The sequence below is a fragment of the Nyctereutes procyonoides genome, unplaced genomic scaffold, assembly GCF_905146905.1.
Source record: "Nyctereutes procyonoides isolate TBG_1078 unplaced genomic scaffold, NYPRO_anot_genome, whole genome shotgun sequence".
NCBI classification, from domain to species: Eukaryota; Metazoa; Chordata; class Mammalia; order Carnivora; family Canidae; genus Nyctereutes; species Nyctereutes procyonoides.
In genome coordinates, this window is record NW_026575142.1 from 8543611 (window position 1) to 8565066 (window position 21456).

General features: G+C 35.0%; 1 protein-coding gene across 2 annotated transcripts in view; it reads left to right on the forward strand.

Annotated features, from left to right (window-relative positions):
• Positions 1-19330, forward strand: part of SESTD1 (SEC14 and spectrin domain containing 1) — a 138892-nt gene extending 119562 nt beyond the window's left edge. The window contains exons 14-18 of one of the 2 annotated variants that reach the window (XM_055308071.1): positions 3345-3426; positions 4299-4421; positions 5188-5379; positions 9223-9344; positions 11849-19330. In XM_055308071.1, coding sequence (XP_055164046.1) covers positions 3345-3426; positions 4299-4421; positions 5188-5379; positions 9223-9344; positions 11849-11978 — 649 coding nt within the window. In that variant the 3' untranslated portion in view covers positions 11979-19330. Of the gene's footprint in view, positions 1-3344; positions 3427-4298; positions 4516-5187; positions 5380-9222; positions 9345-11848 lie in introns of those variants that run through there. The other variant, XM_055308072.1, reaches the window with a different exon arrangement.
• The last annotated feature ends 2126 nt before the right edge of the window (positions 19331-21456 follow it).

Consider the following 21456-nt stretch of genomic DNA (forward strand, 5'->3'; position numbering starts at 1 on the left):
TTTTGTTGACTGTTGCCTTTGTTGTGCAAAAGCTTTTTGTCTTGATGAAGCCCCAAGAGTTCATTTTTGTCTTTGTTTCCCTTGCCTTTGAAGATGTGTCTAGCAAGAAGTTACTGCGGTTGAAGTCAAAGAGGTTGCAGCTTGTATTCTCCTCCAGGATTTTAATGGATTTCTGTCTCACATTCAGGTCTTTCATCCATTTTGAGTCTATTTTTGTGTATGGTTAATTAAACTGTCCAGTTTCCTTCTTTGGGATGCTGTCCAATTTTCCCAACACCATTTGTTGAAGAGGCTGCCTTTTTTCCCCGGGATATTCTTTCCTGGTTTGTTGCAGATGAGTTGACCACAGAATTGAAGGTCCATTTCCAGGTTCTCTTCAGTTCCATTGATCTATATGACTGTTTTTGTGCCACTACCATACTGTCTTGATGATAACAGCTTTGTAATAGAGTTGGAATCCGGAATTGTGATGCCACCAGTTTTGGTTTTCTTTTTCAACATTCTTTTGGCTAGTTGAGGTCTTTTCTGGTTCCATACAAATTTTAGGATTGTTTGTTCCAGCTCTGTGAAATAGTTGATGGTATTTTGATAGGGATTGCATTGGATGTGTAGCTTGCTTTTGTTTTGGGTAGCATAGACATTTTAACAGTATTTGTTCTTCCAATCGATTAGCATGGAACGTTTTTCCATTTCTTTGTGTCTTCCTCAATTTCTTTCATGAATGTTCTGTAGTTGTCAGAGTACAGATCCTTTGCCTCTTTGGTTAGGTTTATTCCTAGGTATCTTATGGTTTTGGGTGCATTTATAAGTGGATTGACTCCTTAATTTCTCTTTCTTTCTGTCTCAGTGTATAGAAAACGCAACTGATTCCTGTGCATTGATTTTATATCCTACCACTTTGCCTAATTGTTGTATGAGTTCAAGCAATTTTGGGATGGAGTCTTATGAGTTTTCCACATGGAGTATCCTGTCATCGGTGAAGAGGGAGAGTTTGACTTCTTTGCCAGTTCGGATGCCTTTTATTTCTTTTTGTTCTCTGATTGCTGAGGCTAGGACTTCTAGTGCTATGTTGAACAGCAGTGGTGAGAGTGGACATCCCTCCATGTTCCTGACCTTAGGGAAAAAAATCTCTCCCATTTTTTTCCCATTGAGAATGATATTCACTGTGGGCTTTTTGTATAAGTCTTTCATTATATTGAGGTATGTGTTCCCTCTATTCCTACAATGTGAAAGTTTTAATCAAGAAAGGATGCGGTACTCTGTCAAATGCTTTTTTTTCATCTACTGAGAAGATCATATGGTTTTATCCTTTCTTTTATTAATGTGGTATATCACATTGATTTGTGGATGTTGAACCACCTTTGCAGCCTAGGAATAAATCCCACTTGGTTGTGGTAAATAGTCCTTTCAATGTACTGTTGGATTCCATTGGCTAGTATTTTGGTGAGAATTTTGGCATCCGTGTTCATCAGGGATATTGGTCTGTAATTCTCTTCTTTGGTGGGATCTTTGGTTTTGGGATCAACGTAATACTGGCCTCATAGAGTTCAGAAATTTTCCTTTCATTTATATTTTTTGAAATAGCTTCAAAAGAATAGGTATTAATTCTTCTTTACATGTTTTGTAGAATTCCCCTGGAAAGCCATCTGGCCCTGAACTCTTATTTGTTGGGAGGTTTTTGATTATTGTTTTGATTTCCTTACTGGTCATGAGTCTGTTCAGAATTTCTTCCTGTTTCAGTTTTGGTAGGTTATATGTCTCTAGGAATGCATCCATATCTTCCAGATCACCTAATTTGTTGGCATGTAGTTACTCGTAATATGTTCTTATAATTGTTTGTATTTCTTTGGTTTTGGTTGTGATCTCTCCTCTTTCATTCATGATTTATTTATTTGGGTCCTTTCTCTTTTCTTCTTGACAAGTATGGCCAGAGGTTTCTTGGTCTTATTAATTCTTTCAAAGTATCAGTTCCTAGTTTTGTTGATACGTTCTACTGTTCTTTTTGATTTCTGCTCTAATCTCTGTTAATTCTCTTCTCCTGCTGGGTTTAACTTTTATTTGCCATTCTTTCCCCAGCTTCTTTAGGTGTAAGGTTAGGTTGTGTGTTTGAGACCTACCTTATTTCTTTTTTTTTTTTTAAAGATTTTATTTATTTATTCATGAGAGACACAGATTGAGAGAGAGGCAGAGACACAGGCAGAGGAAGAAGCAGGCTCCTTGCAGGGAGCCTGATGTGGGACTCGATCCCAGGTCTCCAGGATCACGGCCTGGGCCAAAGGCGAGCACTAAACCGCTAAGCCACCCAGGGATTCCCAAGACCTTTCTTATTTCTTGAGAAAGGCTTGTATTGCTATGTACTTCCTTCTTAGGACTGTCTTTGCTGCATCTCAAAGGTTTTAAATAGTTGTGTTTTCACTTTCATTTGTTTCCATCAAATTTTTTAAATATTTCTTTATTACTGGTTGGCCCATTCATTCTTTACCAAAATGCTCTTTAACCTCCATGTATTTGAATCCTTTCCAAATTTCCTCTTATGAATGAGATCAAATTTCAAAGCATGATGGTTTGAAAATAAACAGGGAATGAATGATCCCAGTCTCATGGTACTGGTTGAAACCTGATTTGTGACCAAGTATGTGCTCTCTTCCGGAGGATGTTCCTTGTGCACTCGAGAAGAATATGTTTCCCATTGCTTTAGGGTAGAATGCTCTGAATATATCTGTGCAGTCCATCTGGTCCAGTGTGTCATCAAACCCCCTTGTTTCCTTGTTGATCTTTTGCTTAGATGATCTTACATTCTTGTGAGTGAGATGATAAAGTCCCCTACTATTCTTGTATTATTATCAGTGTGTTTCTTTAATTTTGTTATTAATTGGTTTATATAATTAGTTGCTCCCATGTTAGGGGCATAAATATTTGCAATTGTTAGACCCTTTAAGATATAGTGTCCTTCTAATTTTTTTGTTTTATTTCCTTGGACCATCATCATCAAAATTAGTATTTGAGAAACTTTATATGTTTATCTTAGAGGATTGTTAATTGCTAACTGGCAGTGGAGATTTCCTTGGGTTTTAGTGTACTACTTTGTTTATGCTTTGCTTCAGTATTTTGCAGAATCCATATTATCCTCAAGAAAGTATTGTTCAAGTATTTTGAAGTTTTGAAATATTTTGATGTAACATAGATATCTTTAAAATTCTTACAAATCAAAGTAGTTGATGTCTCCATGGTATATAGCATTAAGTATTTTAGTATACTACAATACCTGTGTGCCAGATGATGATGTTAAAATAGTTATTACTGAAACTGAAATGATGTTTTACATTTATGTTTGGGTTTATTAGATGTGAAGACATGGTAGATGTGCGAAGGTTAAAGATGCTTCAGATGGTGCAGTTGTTTAAATGTGAAGAAGATGCTGCCCAGGTAAAAGATCAATCAGGCACATGATATAGTTGTCTTTTCTTAAAAGATGGATTTCACCTACCTATAAAAAAAAAGTGTACTTATTATGGTCCTAAGAAAGTGAATACATTAAGTCAAATTCTAGTTTATGTTATTAAAATAATAAAGTATTTATTTCCAGTTATTTTACTAGTCTCAGTTGACTTATCTTCTCAATGAAATCCTCTATTGAGCTAGAAATTGGGATTATTTATTATTGTTGACTTACTTTATTTATTATTGTTGGTTATGTGCTAAGGTTAAGGCTGGTGTAGCACATTTCTTTTTTAACCTGTAAGAGGGTTTTTCAACTAGATAAACAATAAGCTATCTTTGTATAGTTAGTATTGGGGAACATCATTTTAGCTTGATCTTTATGATTTTCAATAACATAAATCTGTAATGAGATTCAAGTAAGATCAGTATTATATAAACACATGATCTTTTTTTGTAATTTAAATTATTTAACATATAGTGTATTACTAGTTTCAGAGATAGTAGAGGTCAATGATTCATCAGTCTTTTTTTTTTTTTTGATTCATCAGTCTTCTATGATACCCAGTGCTCAGACATTAAGGAGAACACACAATCTTCTATTAATACAAATTATGTGCTTAATAGCACTTCTAAAAAAGTGCTTCCCTTTAATATGTCCTTAGATTTCAAAAATTTTGAGTGGGAGGAAAGGTCCTTAATTCATGTAACTTTCATTGAATGAAATAAGCTATTAAGAACTTAGGTTATAACTAATGGATTAATTAATCATGTGGTAGTAACTTTTCTTTTTATAAATGTGATGTTTTTGATATAATAAGAGTTATGGATCCACCTTCATTGTTTTTATTTTTATTTAGGCAGTAGAATGGCTAAGTGAACTTCTGGATGCCCTGCTTAAGACCCACATCAGATTGGGTGATGATGCTCAGGAAACAAAAGTTTTACTGGAAAAGCATAGAAAATTTGTTGATGTTGCACAGGTGCAGAACTGGTTATCTTCCTTTTCTACAAGCTCAGTGTTTGAATAGCTTTCTGCATGATTATAATGTAACTTAACCCTCCAAGTCCAAGAAGGTTAGTTATGTTATTCCAGAAATATCACAGAACTAAGAAAATGTCAGCTGGTGCATCAAAAGTAGCCTGCATAAACTTGAGAGGGTTTATGTTTTCCTGAATACAGGTTCTGTATACTCCCTCTGATACATATGTTTTATATTATGCCATGTTTTAGGCAATCCAACTGTTCATTAACAAAAGTTAATGAGAAATATGTGTTACTTTTGGTAAAGTAGAAACCACAGTTTCTGCATCTTACCGGTGTTACTGTAACAATATAGACTGTGTGTGTGTGTGTAAAGTAACTTAATTTATTTTCCCTAATAATTGAGCTCTGAGTGAACAGTTGTGGTTTCCTGTATGGGATATAAAGTGGCCTATAAAGAGCCCATCGTCATCTACTTGTTTTGGTTAATGAATGGCCTGTGGAATTGAGAAGACTGAGACGGGGAAAGCAGAATAAAAGAACAAAGCCTAATAAAAAAGAAACTTACCAAAAATTCCAAGTATTTCTTCCCCATCCTTTTTTTTATATCTGCAGTTAATTTGTAGTAGTAAGTGCCAGTGGAGTCATTCAGTATTGATTTCCAGTAGTGTTACGTATTTGCAGCCATTCTTTCCTGCACACTTTCCCATCTCTCTTTTCAGAATTCTTTTATTACAATTTCATGTTTACTTTTTCTTTTTTAGAGCACTTACGACTATGGAAGACAGTTGCTACAGGCCACAGTTGTGTTGTGTCAGTCTCTGCGCTGCACATCTCGATCATCTGGAGACACACTTCCTCGACTGAACAGAGTATGGAAACAATTTACAATAGCATCTGAAGAGAGAGTGCATAGGCTGGAAATGGCTATTGCATTTCACTCAAATGCCGAAAAGGTTCGCTTCTTTAAAAATGTAGCCTCAGTAGACTTTATTGTGTATGTTTAAAATGTATTAATTTTAATTATGTGATTATAATTATGTGATTAACCTGTGCTTTTTCCCTGAACTTATATTAATTCCATTGTTTAAAGTTTGTTTATATATAATAATATTGTCTTAGAGAGTTCAAATCAAATTCTCCTAGTAATCCATACCAGTGCTTGTTTACTGTGAATTGGAGAAATCCAAAACCATCTAGGAGTCCTCTCTCAACAGAACTTCTCTTCTTTCGATATCTATATCTAACCCCCAGAATGAGCTCTTTATCTCTAGGGTGTCACGGCTCTCATTGCTTTCATTAACTGAAGAAAGGATACTTTGCAACTATTGCAAGTACTGCAACTACTACTAATTGTCATCAATATTTTTTAAAAGGGCACTTTGTAATTTAATAATGTTTAGAGACTACCCAACTAAAATAATGAGATAGAGATAAAATAAAACCTTTTTTTCATGTGTTATTTTTAAAGATTCATTGTAGAATTTATTATTTAATGAATTCAATAGTCCCAGAGGCCAAAAATGAAATATGTTGTATTATTTGGGCAGATTTTCAGTAGAGCCCTTTTCTTAACTCTGCACAGAGAAAATTTATAGCTCTCAACCCTAACATTTCCACTCTGAAGAGGAGCTTTGTTATGTAGTTAACTTTGTTTTGATCTTTCACAATGAAAGTTTACATGTGGGCGATGTTCAATACAATATGAAATGTGAGAAAGATATAAATGTGATATAGCCTAGTCTATAGAACGTAAGAGATGTGACCAGGAGTCTCCAGAATTGGGTGGTTGCACCTCTGTTGAGAAGTGTTTATAGTTAACTCTTGCTGAGTTGGTCACTGAACTCTGCATGTCAGTGTTGTGGTTTAAAGTAGGCCTAATGGTGAAGGTGAAAGGTTATAAAATGGTTTAACTTGTTTATCTGCTGATTGTTTTAATGAAACATTTTTATTGAAGTATATTAACATGGAAAAGTGTATAGATCCTAAATATTCAGTCAATTTGTTGAATTAAGCCTGTTTGATGAATTTTCACAAAGTGAGCATGCATGTGTAATCAACACACTATTCAAAGAACAGAACATTACCAGCACCCCAGAAGCTCTCACACCGTCTTTTAGTGACGCTGCTCCTGCTGCCCCTCTGTCCTGTTCAAGGGTGACTACCGGCCCAGTTTCTAACAATACTGATAACTTTTTAAGATGTTGCTTTTATAATGTATCTGCAAGGTGACTCTGGAAAACAATATGGAGGTTCCTCAGAAAGTTAAAAATAGAACTGCCCTTCAATCCAGCAGTCTCACTGTTAGGTATTTACTCAAAGAATGCACAAATACTAATTCAAAGGGATACATGCCCCCTGATATTGATAACAGCATTACCTACAATAACCAAGTTATGGAAGTAGCCCACGTGTCCATCCATACATGAATAGATAAAGAAAATGTGGGGTATACACAAAAGATTTCAGCTATAAAAAAAGATGAAATTTTGCCTTTAACACCACCTGTATGGAACTAGAGAGGATTATGCTAAGCGAAATAAGTCTAAGAGAAATACAAATACCATGTGATTTCATTCATGTGGAATTCAAGAAACAAAACAAATGAGTAAAGGGGAAAAAAAAAAAGGCAAATCAAGAAACAGACTTAACTATAGAAAATAGATTGATGTTATCAGAGGGAAGGTGGGGAGGTTAGGTTAAATAGGTGATGGGATTAAGGGGTGCACTTATCCAGGTATTGTGGAACACCAGGTATTGTATGTAAGTGTTGATTCACTGTATTGTACACCTGAAACTAATACTACACTGTATGTTAACTGACTAGAATTTAAATAAAAACTTAAAAAAATAAAATGCATCTGCAAAGACATTTTAAGATCTAGACTTCTTTAAGAGATCATAGAAGAATATAAATGGTTGAGGGATGCCTGGGTAGCTCAGTGGTTTAGCATCTGCCTTCAGCTCAGGGCGTGAACCCAGAGTCCTGGGATCAAGTCCCGCATCAGGCTCCCCTCAGGGGAGCCCTCCCTCTGCTTGTGTCTCTGCCTATCTCTCTGTGTCTTGTTAATAAATAAGAAAGTCTTAAAAAAAAAAAAACTATGCAAATGGTTGAGTTTTTTGCATAGGAAATTAATGCTCCCTTTTCTTCTGCTACATGGCCTTTATCATGCTTATAATCACAATTTAAGGGCAGCCCTGGTGGCTCAGCTGTTTAGTGCCGCCTTCGGCCCAGGGCCTGATCCTGGAGACCTGGGAGTCCTATGTGGGCTCCCTGCATAGAGCCTGCTTCTCCCTCTGCCTGTGTCTCTGCCTCTCTCTCTCTCTCTGTCTGAGATCTCATGAATAAATAAAATCTTAAAAAAAAAGCACAATTATTCTTTAAAGATTAAAGAAGATTAAGATTCTTTAGTGTTCAAGCCTTTGTAAAACTTTTTGTTATCAGATATTATTTTCTTCTTGACTGTGTTTTATATTTAAACGTAAATATAACTATAAGCAACTTGTATAATGACTGGGAAAATATTTAAATTAGATCTAGAAGTTTATATAAAGTTATTTATGAATAATGCTGAAATAGATTGGATTAAGTATAATGGAAAAAAGTTGCAAAAATAAATACTTCTTTTTCTTCTCCCTTTCCCACATTTTGTAATTTTTTTCATATAATCTGGTGTGTATCTTAGACTTTTTTTTTTAAGATTTTATTTATTTATTCATGAGAGACAGAGAGAGAGAGGCAGAGACACAGGCAGAGGGAGAAGCAGGCTCCATGCAGGGAGCCCGATGCAGGACTCAATCCCCGGACCCTGGAATCATGCCCTGAGCTGAAGGCAGATGCTCAACCACTGAGCCACCCAGGCGTCCCTGTATCCCAGACTTAAAGCACATCTCAGTTTGCACTAGCCACTTTTCAAGTGCTCACTAGTCTGATTGCTATTATATTGACTAATGTGGGCTAATACCTATAGACTTAGCTATTATAAATTATTTCAGTTTCTTTATTCTTTCCTCTCCCCTTGTTAAATTTAAATGGTAATAGTTAAGGAAAATTGTATTAAGGACTGTAGAACTTCCTATATTTGAATTTTAACCTTAATGGTTTACATCAGATAAGTCAGCAGATCAGGGTTTTTTAAAATTTTACTTATTTATTCATGCGAGACAAGGAAAAAGAAGCAGAGACATAAGCAGAGGGAGAAGCAGGCTACATGCAGGGACCCCGATGTGGGACTCGATCCCGGGATCCCGGGATCAGGCCCTGAGCCAAAAGCAGATGCTCAGTGGCTGAGCCACTCAGGTGTTCCAGCAGATCAGTTATTAAAATAAGTGTAAAGTGCCTATGTAGGTCATCCCATCAGTTAGTTATGTGTCTGAACTCTGAGTATATGTTGTTTTGGATTTATATTTTCTTTCATTTTTGAAGTCTGTAAGCTGTTTGACGTAAAAATCTATATCTCAGTCATGTCGCAAGCTGCTAAATAAATCCAATAAAGAATGGATGAATAAAGGGATACTTCTTAAGCGCAGTTTGAACTTATTTTTCAAGTAGTTAGTATTTTTTTTTTTCTTGGAAATCTCTATAGGCCTTTATACTCTAATTACATATTGTTAGTAAGGATTATGTATTTCATTTTGTTTGAATATTTTGAGCCAGCTTCACCAGTAATGAATCTTGTACAGTGGTGGACATAGAGATGCTAAGAACAAAACAAAAACACCTTCAGTCTTCTGAATTTACGTGAGCTTGATTGCTTTTCTATATCTCTTGATTGATGTTGCCATTTTATTTGTTGCAGATTTTGCAAGACTGTCCAGAAGAGCCTGAAGCTATTAATGATGAGGAGCAATTTGATGAAATTGAAGCAGTTGGGAAATCACTTTTGGATAGATTAACTGTTCCTGTAGTTTATCCTGATGGGTATGGTACATGTTCTTATAATTTTGTCTTTTTATTTGTGAGGTCTTAAAATGAAATCATCAAGAGAGGAAAATATATTTTTTAAAAAGCCAAGTAAATTAGCCCTGGTCCACATCTTCAGTTCCACAATAAATTGGTTTGTAATGAAAAGAAATACAAACTCAGCTCTTAGCAGCAGTAGCAGTTGGTACTTGCTGCTGTCAAATGTGGTGCATCTTGACAGCTTAATATAGAAGGTTGATATCCTGGGGTCCTAGCCTTCGCTCTGGTGATAGGGAGTAGGGTGCCTCTGGATTTCATCCAAGGAAGTGAGGGGAGTAGTGGGGTGTAATGTTTAATGAGTTTTATAATATACTAAACATCGAGTTAAACACTTCACCTCATTAGTTTTGATCAAACAGGTTTTGTTAGAGATAGAAACCTGAAGCTCAGAAAGATTAAGTGAGGTACTCAGGATTTCACAGCTTCTAAGTGGAATTGGCATACAGTTTTAGGTTGGTCCAACTCTGAACCCATTCTCTTTTCTCTATGCTATATAGAGTCCCAGTTTATTCATTTGTAGAATGATGGGTACCTGATTCCCACATTGCTTTCTATTTTAAAAGTTAATAATAAAAGTAAGAAGTAATCTCATGCAAATCAGTGGGCCAATAAATGAGTCTGAAAGAGCTTCATCCCTGAGGATCTTGACCTTCTCAGTGAAAATAATTTAGAGATAATCCAGAGGATATTTAATTCAGATGACAGAGAAACCAAATCATTGGATGCATCTATCCTTACACTGTAGTATAGTGTAACGGATAAGATTGTGGACTCTGGAATCAGATTTCTTGGGTTTAAATCTCAGCTCTCCACTTACTAGCTGTAACACCTTGGGCACCCTATTCAGCCATTCTGTGCCTCAGTTCTTTCATCTAAAAATAGGGATATATTATTTATACCTTTTCAGGTTATAGGGCAGGGGAATTAACATGAGCTCAATGTGTATAAATTACTTAAAACGCATCTAGCACAGGGGTGCCTTGGTGGCTCAGTTGGTTGAGTGTCTTACTCTTGATTTTAGCTCAGGTCATGATCTCAGGGTTATGGGATCCAGCCCTCAGCCAGGCTCTGTGCTGAATTCAGAGCCTGCCCTCTCTCCCCTTACCTCCACTTGCACTCTGTCTTTATAATAAATAAATAAAATCTTAAAAAGAAAGAAAAAACAGCAGAAAAACCCAAAATCTGAAACATAGTAAATGCAAGTACTACCATGTCATGAACTTTAAATCATTATTTAGAATTGATTTGGGGAAGATACAATTCTGTTCCCTTGAAAGAATATATAATTCATAATCTATATGTAGATAATCTTTGGCCACAGCCAAAATTGAAACCATCAGAAGTAGCCTAAAATCATGTTAGATATCTGCAATGTATAAAAAAAAATCTAAAATTTTATAATTCAGCTTGTAACAATATTAGAGGGCTGCCTTCATGTTGCTCATTCCAGGGAACCCTCCACCCCCATTTCTGTGCTTTATAACCAGTTGTTAGCACTGTCTCCATTCTACTCAGGTCAGCCTAGGAGCATCTGAAACTAATATTTTTGTTTGTACTTCTCCTCTTGTATTCTACAAATAGTCCATGTAACACTTCCTCATGTTTTTAAGATTGAAGAATAAATTAGTAGTGTATATTCAGATTTCACAACCACCACCTTTAATACTTGGAATTGTTATTCTGTTCCATTTGTATGAAAATCTGTTGATGCTAGTTTAACAGCAAGCTTATTCAGATTTATCTTTGTAACATTGTCCTGGAAAAATAAAAGAAATTTAGATGATCTTCCTGGATTCACTAAAGAATCCGGTTCCAATGCTGGTTTTCCCACTATGTGATCCTAGTTAAGTCATTTAATTTTCTAGGTCTTAGTTTTCTGATTTTAAAAAATACAGAGCTCAACCAGATAATTTCTAAGAACTCTTCTAGCTCTAAAAGATTCTCTGACTCTGAATACAGTATCTTTTCAAGTAGGATAGCATTAAATCATTTTGTCTGTTAAAGTCCCAAATGATGCCTTAACATAAAACAGGTATTTTACTTGCCAACTGTATTAGACAACTGGTGTACATAGATAGCCTTTATCTTTGAAGAATACATACAAATTATATATTTCTGTATGCTTATGCACCCAAAACTGAAAGTAGAATATCTTAAATGTTACATTGTTTCCTTTATTGTTTCATTGTTTAGTTGCATTGTTTGGTTTATTGAGATTACCATAAGTACATATGATACAATTTTTAATACAACTAATCTGTTTCTTTCAACATGTCTTAATATATTTTATGCATTTAAAAATGTTTCTTCTACTGAATTACCACAAACAGTATATGGTCTTCAGGTGAACTAATGCAATATCACATATAAAATTTTTATGATAATCTTTGTTCCCTTTTGCATTTGCTGTGGTCATTGGATTTGTATTAATCTGATTGTGGTTTTTCTGTTTTAATTTTTAGAACTGAGCAGTATTTTGGGAGTCCAAGTGACATGGCTTCCACTGCAGAACACATCAGAGACAGGATGAAACTGGTTAGTCTCAAAAGGCAGCAGCTGAGACATCCTGAAATGATGACCACAGAGAGCTAATAGCTACCAGCTTCCCACAAATCTGCAGTTCATAATCCCGCATGTCGTTGGCATACTACAGCATTAGCCGCAATACATTAAGATACATTTCACAGCCAGGATAAGCCTCATTTTTTTTCCATTTTCCATTTCTCTCTACATGTTAACACCTTACAACTACCAAGGCATCATTATTTAACTTGCTTTGAGACCATAGACTCCAAGTATCTTAAAAGAAAGAACTATAAACATTGCACTGAAAACTTGCTTTAAAGCTTTACCTGACCTGTCAATTTGTAGATGAACAACTGATAATAAGCTTTGAATGGTGCTAATAAGAGTTTAGGAATTCTCTATATAAAAAATGTTTGACCTTCCTCCCCAGGTGATGTAGTAAATTTAGACTATAGTTAAATTGTTATTAGTAGACAGTGGCGTACTCAAAAATTTTACTTTGTAATTCTTCTTCAAAATTGATTATTTTTATTGTGTCAGTATGAAGAAAACCTTCAGATCTTTGATATATCATATTCATTAAAAGACATTTTCCTATTTGTATTGATAATGTATTAAAAGTTGTTTGTGCTTAATAAAAGGCTTCTTTTAAACATCTTACTTAATTTGGTGGTTATATCCTGTTTCCAAACATGAGTGCCTTATTTAAAAGGGCATTCTTAGGATTGTGAGGATGATTTAATATTTGTTTTTTCATGTTGGTTGCATGTGTTTTAGCCAGGAAATCCATATGTAAGCATGTGTATATAATAAATAAGCATGTTTAATTATGAAAAATAATTGTGAAGAACAATTTAGATCTTAAAGAACTTAAAAGTAATGGAATACTATTTCTAATTGTTCCCTTCTTTAAGTTGAAAAATGTTATCCAAATTATTAACTACCCTGAAGATACTTTGTCTTTGGGGAGGAGGGTTGGGGAAGAAGGCATACCTAATAACTTAAGTGTAATCCTTTATATCAGAGGAATCTTTCTGGAACAAAAATAGCAATTGTTAATAAAACTTAATTTCTCATGATAGACTAGAAACAAAATTCTGAAGTAGTCTAATAACAAAAATTGTACAACTCTTTTAGAAATAAAATTTATAAAATGTTAGTGCTTATAAGTTTATATTAAGTTTAAATGGTAAAATACATATTTAATTTTTGTGTTAATTTTTATTTCAGAAAGTGTTTTTGAAAAAGATTAAAAATAATTTTTTAGTCTGTGATCAATACAAAATTATGCAAAGAATTGTATGCTGGTTCCTTTTCATGTCCACAAAAATGTTCATGTATCTTCCAATGCAGAAAACCCCCTCTGAACCTGCTGGTTCCCCCATCCTTCTTCACTGCCAGGCCTCCTGGAGAAATCCATGTCTGTTCCCCCTGCATCCTCATCTCTCACTGTTCAACACCTCGCAATCTGTTTTTACATAGCACTTCAGTGAAGCTGTTCTCAGTGGGCTCTCAGTTACTGAATTGAATGAATGTTTCCTTTGATCTGCCTTCCTTATCCTTCTCTGTCTCTGCAACATTTACACCATTGAGCAACCTTTCCTTGTTGGTGTCTCGTCCCTTGAAGATGTTATCCTCATGCATAATTGAGTAGAGTCGCAACTCTAAGCATACCTACTACAGCACACGCTCAGATTCTGTCTTCAGAATGCTTCTGGAGGGATCTCATCCTTAGGGTTTCTATTTTTATCCCAATGTTCTTTGTTCCATATCTGGTCCAAAATTTTAGACCCGTACTTTCAGCTACCTACTTGACATTTCAGCCTAGATGAAGTCATCCTATTTTTCACTTTTCTACTCTCTGAGCAATTTTGGTTCATTTTTTTCTAGTCAGACATGCCAGAAAATCTGGGGGCAATAGCTGATTGCTCCCTTTTTTCTTATGCTGCCACTGCTTCTGAGAACATTCAGGAAAATTATTTCTATATTTGATATCCTCTCAGTCTTTTAGGACTTAACTTCTGAGTATAAACTTGTGATTCTTCATTTCAGCCCTCATAATGGTGCTAACCACATGCTACAATTGTTTATTGATGTCTGTGCCTGCTACACTAGAATCTCTGTTGAGGGAAGGAATCTTGTGGGACTCTCCTGTTCCCAGCCTTGTGCTCATATGTAATAGCCGCTCACTTTTCTGTGTGTGAATGGTCTGTTGTAGACCTTAGTAAGAATCCCCCGACCCCCATATTATAGATTGAAGTGTGTTTTAAATATATTTCCTAAAATTTTGACTGACTTATGAATTAATCTCATAAAGAAGTCATTTGGTATTTTAGAGATTTATATATTAAGTAATTTAGATAGTTACACTCAATATTATTCTACTGAATTTCAGAGTAGTAAAAATGTTTTTATTAAGATTTGCTAGAAGGGAACTGCACTATAAGTAATGGGAGTCTTAGTTTTATCATCAACTCGACTACTTATTGTTCAGTGAGTTAATTTTTAATATGCCTTAAACTGTCCAGCCTACAGCAAGAGTAAAATAAGGCATCATCTGAAGATGTTATTTGTAATTTGAATATTTCAGATGAACTGAATACGCTTTGACATGATATTGTTGCTGTTCATTTGTAAATTTGCTGCTACTTTCTATATGTATATCTTATGTATACATACTTTATGATTGAAAACCCAACAATGCCCTAATGTTTTCTTTCATAGCATTATAGTTCACTTAGAGTACAAGTGAAGGAAGTGACTGCAGTCTGTTTGAAATCACGAGTTCTGTATACATCATGAATTAATGTTGGCCCACAAATGAGAAAGAACCATCATCTCTGTATGCCATTATTGGTATATGACACAACTTTCCACATTACTTTTGCTCATCTCAGGGAATTCTTGAAGTATTAATTGGGCTAGATTTGTTTTGTTTTTTGTTTTGCTGGGAGGAGGGTGTTTTCTCTTTTTACTGTATATTTGCTCCTCTCTAAGCTTAGTATATATAGTTTTGATGCCTGTTCTTCACATGTCTGGCTCGGCAGAGTTAAGATGCAAAGATGGTAACTTTTTTTCCAGATAAAATTGACTTCATTCCAAGTCCTCATTATTGGTGACCTTATTGCTAGGGTGACTCATTGGTGATGGTGATGAAACTGCTCATCCTGCCAGCCAGGATGTTGATGGCAGGTCTAGGCTTCATTACTGTGTAGAAGACTAGATACCACTCTCACTTTATAGGCATTGAAATCCGCCAGCACTCCTGAGTGTAACCTAGTGTGAATGTGTTGTTCCATTACCCTGTCAGTTGAAATATGGGGTGTGTTGTTTAGTGTATTGACTGTTTGTGGCACACCATTTAGGGTGAACATGATTTTCTGATAGGGCTGAGCAAACCATATTTTCTCATGTAAACCTGTTGTATAACCAACGGCATGATTGTGAGATTAGCTGAACGTTGCTCTCTGTATAGTCTACAGTTGGAAAAAGAACTCTTAATTCTCTGCTACATTGTAAGTTCCTTGCCAGAGACATTGGCTGTTGCTCTGCACTTTTCCTATCCTCACAGGGCCATAGTAAAATCCTGTGGTTCCTAAGAACTAAATATGCTGTGGTTGCTAAAGTCCCCCACATCTTGAGCTTATCGAAAATAGTGTGGGAATCCAACATTAGTAAATATCATCAGTAACAAGAGTTACATGGTTGAGATAACTGGTTAAACCTCCAAAGGAAAAATCTCCTATAATTCAGAAGATAGGCTGCAACATACCTGACTAGTTAACCTAATTAGCAGACTTACCAGTGTTGACTTTAAGTTTAAGTTTGAAAAAACTTCAGTGAGAAATGGGAAATATGCTTCTGGGATGGAGGGCAATAAATACCTTGATGAGGCCAAATTAAGTATTGATTTAACACTTGACAATATGTAGCTTCAGTGTGTGCTCTAGAAAAGTCTAAGTTTAGCTAAGAAGCATAAATAATGGCAAGCATACAAAGGATCATAGAAGAGCCAAAGTAAGAACTGCAGTGAATATAACGGAAAGAGTTTGGAGTTTGAATATCAGACTCAAATTCTGACTTTGTCATTTACCGACCTTTATAAAAATTACCAAACTTCTCTAGGTCTGTAAATACAATCATATTTTAAAAATGTGTTGAAAACGACAATGTTATCTAAAGTGGATGGAATTACTATTATAATTTTGTTTTTAGAATAGAAAATACAGCATTCTTTTAATGTTGCTTCTGTCTCAGATGACGAGCTTGGGGTCCTGGGGGAAATGGCACTGTCCTCACCTCTCTGAACTCAATTTCTCCTACATTCAGAATTACTAAGAGTGGAGTTGGTGAGCTCATCAGTAAATGGCAAGACTTTTAAATCTGACAGATTAACTCTTTTATGGCAGGATGATAGACCAGCGAGATGGAAGACAAGTGAGGAGTATCATCTACTTTGAGGGTGACAGGACATGACACAGTGCCATTAATAAGTAAAAGTCATACTCAGAGTGGATCTCAGAGTCAGCACCAGCCAGTGGAAACAAACGCACAAAGCTGTTAAAAGTATCCTAATAATGAGGTAACAAGTGTGACTTGAGACCACTGTTAGTACTGTTATGGCTAGAGAAGTTGAGCAGTGGTAATGTGATAAAGACTGCTAGAAATAGGGATGCTCTGTGAAATAAATACAGGGAATGTTTTAAGACTGAAAACGTTCATAGATACGATTCTGAATAATGTGACTGCAGTATTTTAAGGCAAACTTGGAGAACTTGACAACACTAGTCCGTGTGCTTCAAGGACAGCAGAGCCTGTACTAGAACATAAAGCACTCAGAGGTCAAAGGAGAGCCAGACCTGTGACTAAATATTTTGAAAGCAGCGAGTAAATTTTTAAAAGAATCAAGATTATTTTTGTTAAGAGAACCGTTATGAGGTGCCATATATATATATATGTATATATATATAACATATATATATGAAACATATAATACCAATACAGTTATATGCAAATTCTTAGCAAATAACTAAAGATTGTTACAGCCACTAAAAAGCACAGTGTTGTTCATGGATTTTTAAGGCAGGCATGTGGAAAACTACTTCTGACAAAAGGCTATTGAAGTCTGAAGCCGTTCTTAGTGAATATCAAGGAGTCACCTTAGAAGTATTTACAAGTTACATGCCTTCACTTTAGGGCGCCCCCAAATGAGTCCCTTCTTGGAGAGACAGGAGGATAATTCAGATGTCCTTCCACTTAGAAGATAGGGGCCTAGACAGTATGATCAGACCTCATATTGTGTGTTGGATCTACATGCCTTTCTTTCTTTTAATTATTATTGTTATTATAGTTCTTTATTAGTTTAGAAGTCAGGTAAAAATTTCTGTGCTTGATTTTTTCCCTTAGGAATGCTTCTTCATTTTAGCTCTTATGTTTGTCTACACAGCCAGCAAATTTGTTGAGAAAAAATGATATAGGTAAATATAGGTAATTTTTAAAGGTGTCAGGGGATCAAAATGTCAACTGACAGTTTTGAGTCAGTATAGATTTGCGGGCTGACTAGTCACCTCACACTCTGGAATATATTTCAGAAGCTCTTGAGTTTCTAAATTGACACTGATTGGAAGAATCTGATGATTATTTTGCCGTGAGATCAATACTGAAATTCTCAGTGGCATCATTTGGTAAGTGTTGCACCCTGGAATTTTTCTCCCAACATTTTATAAAAATTTTCAAACATATAAAAAGGTTAAGATTTTACAAAGTATTAATCACCCACATGGTAGTTAGCGTTAATTATGCTTGCATGATCACATGTCCATCCATCAATTCATCAAATTGCAGACATCTTCACTACTAATAACTTCAGTATATGTATTGTTAACTAGAGCTCAGTATATGCTGACCACATTTTAAATGTAAAATTAGCATACAATGAAATGCATAAATCTTGAGTATGCATTACCTAGTTTTGGAAAATGCATACAGTACTACCAAAATATAAAAACATTATCAGAAAATTCCCCTTTGGCCCTTTCTAGTCAATCTTTGACCCCACTCCACTCTCCCAAAGGCAACCACTGTTCTTTTGTCTACCAGGAATCCAATTTCTCTGTTCTAGGTCTTTATATAAATAGAGCCGCACAGCATGAACTCTTTCTAGAAGCCTCTTCACTTAACATGTTTTGGAAATTATCCATGTTGTTAGGGGTTTTAGTTCATTCCTTTTTATTGCTGAGTAGTATTCCATTGTATGACTATATTGCAGTTTATCTGTCTCCCTATTTATGAATATCTGGGCTGTTTCCAGCATTAGTAGTTATAAATAAAGCTGCTATGATTATTCTTAATGTAAGTCTTATGTGAACATAGGCTTTTATTTCTCTTAGGTGAATACCTAGGATTAGAATTTCTGTGTCATAGGGTAGTTTTAAAAGAAACTGCTATCCTTTTCCAATGTGGTTATACTGTGTCCTGGATTTTCACTATATTTTGGATGTGTAGAAAAGTGTACACTATTTTTATGATTCATATTTGAAATTTTAGAAGTGGGTTTGTGATAGAAATGGCATTGTTAACGGTTGGCAGTTGGTATTCTTTGAGGAAATACCTGTCTGCCCAAAACAGCTCCCCAATGGGTTCCTATGCCTGAAATTTTAGGATTAGTTTCACTTCTTGAAGTATTAAAGCATTTCTGAAGCATGGTGATATATTAGCTAGAAGAAACAGCACTGGTTTGTTTATTTTACTAACTTTTGCCACCCGTTTTCAGTAGGTGAAATAAGGCCAATTAAACAGAAAAGATTATTTCTGTTCAATTGGGGTGGAAGGGGTAGTCAGAAACGTGTACTTACTCGTCTGTCATGGGTACAGTAATGTGAGAGAGCACTATCTGGACGGGAAGGCCCCCCAGTTGGTGGTCAAGAAACCCGAAGACGGGGTGGGAAGAATTCTACCTCACGGTTGTAATAAGGGATAGCTCTGTCTTTGCAGGACATCTTAGCCTTTACAAATCACATTTTCTGTGTTGTCTTTTTGTTTAGTACCGCCTTGCTGTAGTTATTTCACACCTTAGTGACTTTCTTACTCACTGTTTTATCCTTCCTGCCTGTTATATTAGATATAGCAGTTACTTGTATAAGCCTGTAAAATTATAATCATATGTATGTCTCTAATGCTTGTGTTCAAAGATATTTATGTATGGTTCATTCAATCTTTCCTACTCCGTTTTTAAGGGCTGGGATATTTGGCCTCTACTGTAAATCCCTATAATGTTCCACATATTGTAAATGCAATAAAGATGTTAAAAACTATTAGTAATGGCAGCATATTTTGATATGTATTTCTTTGATATGTTATCACTTTGGACAGTAAGTTTGATTTCTGTTAATAAAGATTGTTCATAAAATCTAGGGAGAATTAAATCATACTGGTCTCTATAATATAACCTGATGAATTCTTCATTTTTGGATCTATTCGAATTATGTCCTCTAAAACTTTAAATTTTTTCTAACATTTTCTAAAATGTTTGATTAAAACAAAATGTAACTTTTTTTCTTCTGAAATCTGGAGTCCTAGAAGACAGAGGCTAAATACCCTTTCCCTTGTGCTTCTCGTTCTCTATCAACAGCCCCCCATCCCACACCCAGGTTTGGCACAGAAATTAAGAGTTTCCTTTAAATTCTACATTGTCTGAAATTGTTAGTTTTTTTTTTCCACAATAGGTAGTGGTTAGATTCCTTTTGATACTACCAATAAGTCTATTTTTAAGACTTAAAAAAGATGAATATGTATTTGGGACTGGGGAAAGCATATTAGAACAAATGTAGCTAAATAACAAAATCATATTATGCTATAAATAATAGCAGCTCCAGAATGGCTACCAGGAATTTAGAATTGCCAAAATTTGGAAATTGGCAAGCCTTATACCTTGTCCAATGAAGTTAGGTACATTTTGGTGATAGTTCAACATATAAGCAAAATATGTATACAAAAAAGAATGTATTTATTTTCAGTAGGTTTTTTTCATTTTACTACTGACAATATTTACCCTCACCTTTAAATTTCCCATTGGACACTTGGTGTATCTACAGAGCTGTTCTACCTAATGTGTAAAATCTACCCAAAAGTAGTCTGATAATCATTCTTATGTGAAAGTCAAAAAGGGTACAAGAAATTCCCAGTTTTTGCCAGGTCCGGAAGAGAATTAACAGTTAATACAGAAGTCAAAAGTACTTAACAAAAAAATGGAAAAACTGGAAAAGAAGTGAACAATAAACATAAAAGCTCATTTGTGACCATGACTAAGTAAAACGTAATGGTTAACAAACCATACTCACTTATTAAATAGCATTACAACAGACCATAACTTAGCTATCTTTGGAAGCTTACCTTCCACTTTAATTACTTTGATTATTTAACAAAAAGGGTCTAGTCTTGAAAAGATTTGGTTATAAATGATTATAAGAACAAAAAGTTGAAAGCAACCCAAATGTTTTAATAAAGGTATCCTGTAAGAATATTATACCATTGAAAATGTTATAAAACTTTATTGAAATTGATAGAGTAGTCCATTAAAAAGATAATCATATTGTTGAGTGAAAAAAGGCAGTTTCCAAAAGTATCGGAATATTAGGATCCATTTTTAAAGATAAAAATAGCTACTTGCAGAACTTTAGTAAGTTACTTTGAGATGTGGAATTAATAGATCATTATCAGTTTCTTTGTTTTTTTCTAATTTTTCTATTAAAATGGGTTTCTAAAAGCACTTCTAAGTATAAAATGCCTACTACATACATTCTTATATCCCAAAATATCTGTTACAATAAGAATTCTCAAGAATATATAAGAAAATCTGGGGGGAGCATAGTTTTAAAAATGTAAATCACTGTACCTTTTTTATTTTCAAAATGTTATAGAAAGTAAATCTCAATGAAGTCTATGTGAAATATGGAGAACATAACATCATGTGTTATGAGACATACCGTGAGAAAACTGTGTGCATTGAAATTTGCTTACATCTCTACAAGTCTATTTCACATTATTTTGTGCAGGACAAAACTGCATTTTAAGAATGGACAAGGAAAGAAAATACTCTTAATGGAGAGTTCAGCTATAACTTCTAGGTTGATACTAATGAAGCCAGACCTGTTTTGAAAAGGTTAAATCCCTCAATCCTACAATGAGGGTTCTTTCAAACCCTTGAAGGTAAGTAATCTTGCCAATGTGTATTCTTAGTAAAAATGGAGACTGGGAAACAAATGAGTCAATATCAACCCTTGGCATTCCTGTCTTTCTATCCATTTTATTCTTTTATCTACAACACGCTCAGAATTGGATGATTAGCTCTACCAGTTGTCTACACAGTTGCATCTATGGGGAAGTGCTATAATGATGTCAGGACCAGGTTTTCCCAGACTTTTAGGACCGGGAAAAATTTTCCCATCAAAAACTGATTAAAATGCAATTTGGCCCACTATAGCTAAATTATGGATTAACCAAGCTTCTCTGTATGGTGACCTAGAAATTCAGTTAGTATTAATAA